This window comes from Theobroma cacao, chromosome 5 (genome assembly GCF_053813885.1).
Source record: "Theobroma cacao isolate CCN51 chromosome 5, ASM5381388v1, whole genome shotgun sequence".
In the NCBI taxonomy this organism is placed as follows: domain Eukaryota; kingdom Viridiplantae; phylum Streptophyta; class Magnoliopsida; order Malvales; family Malvaceae; genus Theobroma; species Theobroma cacao.
The window spans coordinates 43,615,609-43,620,921 of NC_142643.1; the positions used below are offsets into that span (position 1 = coordinate 43,615,609).

Sequence of the window (5,313 nt, forward strand, 5' to 3'; positions counted from 1 at the left end):
TCTCATTGTGTCTAGTAGATCCACAACACGTGCATTGTCATTAATCTTCTTCAAAACCTAGTATGGTCCATATTTCTCGGGCTGCAACTTACTCTAAGTCCCCACTGGAAACTTTTTTTTTTCACAAAAACATCGTCGCTTGATCTTTTACTTCAAAAATTTGCTTTTTGCAATATTGGTCTATAGCTTTCTTCTACTTGGCATAAGCTTGCTTTAATTTCTGTTCACCTCAGCTAGAACATCTTGCAACTGATTAGTCATATTTTTAGTAGTTGCACTAAATTCAGGAACTTTAGGCAACTTGATCAAGTCAAGAGCATGCTGTGGTGACTTTCTGTACATAATGGAAAATGGAGATTTTCCTGTGGCACTATGAACAACACTATTATAAGCAAACTTTGCTTGTGCCAATACAAAGTCCCATAGCTTTGGTCTATCTCTACAAATACTGCGAATCAGATTGCCAAGGGTGCCATTCACCAATTCAATTTAGCCATCAATTTGTGGATGAGCTGTGTTGCTATAATTTAAGGATGAATAAAACATCTTCCACAAAGTCCTTTAAAATGGCCAAGAAACTTGTCCCAATCTGAAGTGATGGTTTTAGGCACACCATGCAGATAAACAACCTCATTGAAAAATAATTTGGCTATTTTGCTTGCATTTGAAGTCTTCTTACGTAGGATAAAGTGCACCATTTTGGAAAACATGTCAATAACAACAAAAACAGAATCCATGCCCCTTTGTGTTCAAAGTAATCCAAGCACAAAATCCATAGATAAATCATCACAAATATTTTCTAGGACAAGTAAAGGCATGTACAAACGAATATTTTGGGACTGTTTCTTTATAGTTTGGCATATGTAATATTGCTGCACAAATCTTGTTACATCCATTCTCAAATGTGACCATTAATATCTTTTTCCACCAGTAGCGATCATTTTGTCACGACCTAAATGACCAGCAAGACTTCCACCATGCAAGTCTTTAATCAACTTTTCTTTTAACAAAGATCTAGGAATGCAAAGCAGGTTGCCTCGCAGTAGAAAACTATCATGAATGTAAAAATCCTTAATAGGTCAATTTGTGATACACTTCTCCCATGTATCATGAAAATCCTCATCTATATGATACAATTCTCTAATTATATTAAAACACACAACTTCTTGTCTCATTGTCATTAGTAAATTTACACGTCTACTCAATGCATCTGCTATTTGATTTTGTATTTCAGCCTTGCGTCTCAGCTTGAAAGGAAACTTTTGTAAAAACTAAACCCCCTGGCATGCATGTCTTTATTAATCTGCTTCTGGGTATTCAAGTACTTCAATGCCTCATGATCTGAGTACAAAACAAATTCTCGTCCAACCAAGTAGTGCTCCCAATTCTTCAAAGCATGCACAACAAAATAAAATTTTGTTATACATGGTCCATTTGCATCTCGCATCACTAAGCTTTTCACTGAAATAAGCTATTGGTTTCTTCCTTTATGAAAGAACAGCTCCTATCATCATCTCCATTAACTTTGCCTATTGTTCCCTTCTCTCTAGCTAAAACAAACCCAACCCTAAACTCTAAATCAATACAGACATCTTTGAAAGGGAAGTCCTGAGGATGCATCACAATAAAGAATCTTGGTCACTACAGTAGCTAGCAGAAAAGTCAGCAACAAAACTAGTTTCTTGTGAGTAGACTAATAGTACAATTCTCCAAGCACATATAGATCAAAATCTTCAGTAGTATCAATGGTCTTTTCAGCGCTGCTTGAACACAAATTTCTTACTGTTAATCCAAAAGCTGATCTTTGCATCACTGTTTTCATATAGTAGCAGTAAAGGAGTTGAGATGTTGATTACTCATTTGCATTTCCTCAAGTTTTATAATATTTTTGACTGTCATGAAAACTTAGAATCTGTTTGGTAACTGAAAAATAACTTGTTGGGAAAAAAATTTTCAATATAAAATATTTTACATGAAAATTTAATATTTTTTTATTGTTTGGATAAACTGTTGAAAACATTTTCTATTGTTTGGATCATCTTGAGGAAAATATTTTCCATTATCACTAGTGGAACTATTTGGGTGTTAATATGATAAACAGAAGTTATTTGAAAGCAATGGTGTCATTTACTTTTCACTAATTTGAGATTAAAATTAAGAATTTACATGAAAATGGACAAAATCAATAATGATATTTTCCAAAACATTTATCATGTATTTATAATTAAAGTAAGCTATAATTTTTTAAAAAATTTCTATCTTATCACTTTTTTATCATAACATTATAAAAATATCTATAATTATCAATTGTGTAAGACATCCAAAACTTTTATATATATATATTTATTAAATGACTATCATTAAAATATTTTTTATTATAATTATTAGTAAGATTTATTCAATTTATAAATAAAAAATTTAATTACATTGAATAATTTCATTAAATTTTTTTTTAAGTTAAATATTAATATATTTTTAATTTTTTAATATTTTAAGTTAAATATTTATGTTCATCAAACCTAGACTTAGTATAAGAGTGTTTTTTATTCTTTGAAAAATGTCGTATGTCCCTTATAGGCATGAGACATCTTTTGTGGTCAATCGTTATTTTTTCCATTGATTTATAAAATGTTTTATATTTAGAATAAATTTTTCGTCTTTCAAACAAGTGTAAGTCCTGTGAATATTTTTCAGAAAATATTTTACGTCAAAATAAACGGACCCTCATTTATTGCTTGGTTATCTGTCTACGTAGATGGTTAATATGGTTTTTCCAAATTGACTGTCCATAATGCAAAAGAAAATTTCTTTTAGAGAGAGAGATTCTGCGTATTCAATGTCTTATAATTCTCACAAACATTTCACATAGATGGTGCTGCCTGATAAGGAAGCCGTTTTTTTTTCTCAGTCAAAACGGAAATTTTATTAAATATCCAGAATATGCACAAATCTGGTAAAAAACCAGAGGATCTGAAAGGAAACGGATCCATAGGGGACAGCTCAAACAGATAAGGAAGCCATTTGATCAATACAAGTTGTTTCCACAGAGATGGCACTCTATTTTACAGTACCTTATTACTACTTAATAGCACATGGGAAGAAGACCATCAAAATGGAAAAGGAGAAAAGAAAAAGAAAAAAGAATCTGTTAGTATTCCCTCCGGACAAGGTATCTGTCTTCCATCCTTGACATGGAACTTTGTCTTTCAAGCTTGGATTTGCTGTTTCTCCATTGACGGGACCAAACATTATTCATCTTGTCTGATTCAACAGGCTTCTCAGTGACATTTATTTTAATTTCCTTCATTTTTTGTGGTTGATCTGCTTTGCATGGATTTACATCCTCCAATGAGCCCTGCTTTAACTCTATATCTACTTCTTTCTGCATTTCAACGTCCTTGTTTGCATTCTTGTATGTGACATAGAGGATCATTTGAGCTATTCCAAACAAAAATCCCAACACATTTGGCAACTGAACATACGAATACCATAAATGTATTTTCCATGTTAGTCTGCTGAAGTAAAAAGAATTGATGTTTTCTTTAAAAGAAATCCCGTCTAATGTATGTATGACTTACTGCAATGAAGAAATCCATCATGAAGAGTCCATAGAAGAACCACATCGTGGCGCATAACGTGAGGAAAAGGGAAAGAGAAAATGACATGTGTTCCACACTTTTAGTCCTTACGACATGCCTCTGTAATTAACAAAATATGATCTCTTTCGTCAACTAAAGAGATGAATAAGAAATCGGAAGTAATGAGAGTAAGATTATCATAGAAATCGACCAATAGACTTATCAACCGAAGCGCTCAGGATTTATCAAGGCAAGTGAGATTCCTTGTGTTATAAGTTTGAAAAAACAAAGAAAGGAAACTGTTGTTGTAGCTACAAACCATGATGCTTAAAGGAGAAGCAAATACGGCTACATTGTAAACAGCACAGATCCATCCCATGACAGTCACACGTTTGGATCCTTCTGTTAATAAATTGGTGAGTAAGATGATCAAGCCATAGCCTCCCATGTTGAACAGCAGTATGAACTTCATTGTTGAAACCTGCAAGTTCCGAAACAAATGAATCTTTCCAATACCAAAACAAATTTTGTTTTGGGTTTCATCATGATTTGCACGTAACAAACGTTACCTTTTCCCTCTTAGGAGCATATATAATGTATAAAACTAGATAGACAATTTCTATAGCACATCCTATGACGTTGATGCTGATGATCAGAACCGCGTTCGTCTTAAGTATACCATAGTACAGCAACATCATTGCACTGGAAAGTGCAACCATATAAGGAATTGAATGGTAACCTTCAGCAGTTTTTTTCTTGCAAATTTGATAGAAAGTTGGCCTGACGGAGACAGCAGATGGAGATATTAGCAATGTTCCCAAGATTCATGAGCAAAACATAAATGTAAGGCTGTTAAGAAACGGATCAAGACTCTTACACTGGTGCCAAGAACACCAAGAACGAAACAATGTTTCCTACATAAAACAAGAAACAAAGGAAGATCATGCACACTATGTAAGAGCAAAAATGAATGAGCTAAAGGTATTTACGTGTACGGAATACTCCGTTGCAATGCTTTAAGCCAAATTTGTTATAGTGCTTATACCTAAGAGACCAAATATGAAAGCCAGCTGATGATGAGGTGCCAAGAATCCCATTCTAGTATTGCAGTTGATAATGTCAAAAGACTGAAACAATGGATATGACACCTCTTTCTCACCAATGACCAACTTCAAGTCCCAACACTCCTCAATCCCATTATTTATATAACCACAAGGACCGTGGAAATTATTGTAGTTTGGCTTTCCCTAATTATATTGATTGGTCTAGCTCTAGTAGCTGCTGACACTAAGGAATTTTATATAATTCATGGTTGTAAACATGTAATCATGCTAGGTAAAAGAGTTGGCTACGTGGGTGGCTGCCACCCTAAGCAATTGTAATTTGTAAGTCCCATGATTCACCCTTCTCTCAGCCATAATAGAAGGTAAAATTCTGTTTTGGTCCTCCCCTTTACAAAATTTGTATATTAATATGATGAATTTTGTTACCTGTGAACTTCATTCACAACTCGGAAGATTTTTACAACCCCCAGCAAGTAGTTAACTATTTAATGGGAAGAACATGGGGTGATGAGTCGATTTTCAGTTCATTGATTGGACAACGCAAAGCAGATCAGCCACTCAAATACATATAACATCAAGGGGTTTTGTCTTGTATACCAAAAGAAGAGCAAAATAAAGATCAAAGCCAGTAATTACTACTTTTGTGTCATGGCTTGCTGGTCAAATGTTCA

At 33.7% G+C, this 5,313-nt stretch overlaps 1 protein-coding gene across 1 annotated transcript; it reads right to left on the reverse strand.

Moving 5' to 3' along the window:
* Positions 1 to 3,148: 3,148 nt before the first annotated feature.
* On the reverse strand, positions 3,149 to 4,675 carry LOC18599966 (bidirectional sugar transporter SWEET9-like). The gene is made up of 6 exons (XM_007030178.3): positions 4,624 to 4,675; positions 4,456 to 4,492; positions 4,148 to 4,358; positions 3,898 to 4,059; positions 3,579 to 3,698; positions 3,149 to 3,472 (listed from the first exon to the last, which is right to left on the reverse strand). Exons 1-6 carry the CDS (start codon positions 4,673 to 4,675, stop codon positions 3,149 to 3,151), a joined length of 906 nt encoding a protein of 301 aa, XP_007030240.2.
* Positions 4,676 to 5,313: the final 638 nt, after the last annotated feature.

Excerpts from the sequence above, each read along its gene's own strand:
- LOC18599966 (XM_007030178.3), bottom strand. The coding sequence starts at position 4,675 with ATGGGATTCTTGGCACCTCATCATCAGCTGGCTTTCATATTTGGTCTC. Across the intron at positions 4,060-4,147 it reads ATGCTCCTAAGAGGGAAAAG|GTTTCAACAATGAAGTTCAT; the intron begins GTAACGTTTGTT and ends CGGAACTTGCAG. Across the intron at positions 3,473-3,578 it reads TGATGGATTTCTTCATTGCA|TTGCCAAATGTGTTGGGATT; the intron begins GTAAGTCATACA and ends TCGTATGTTCAG.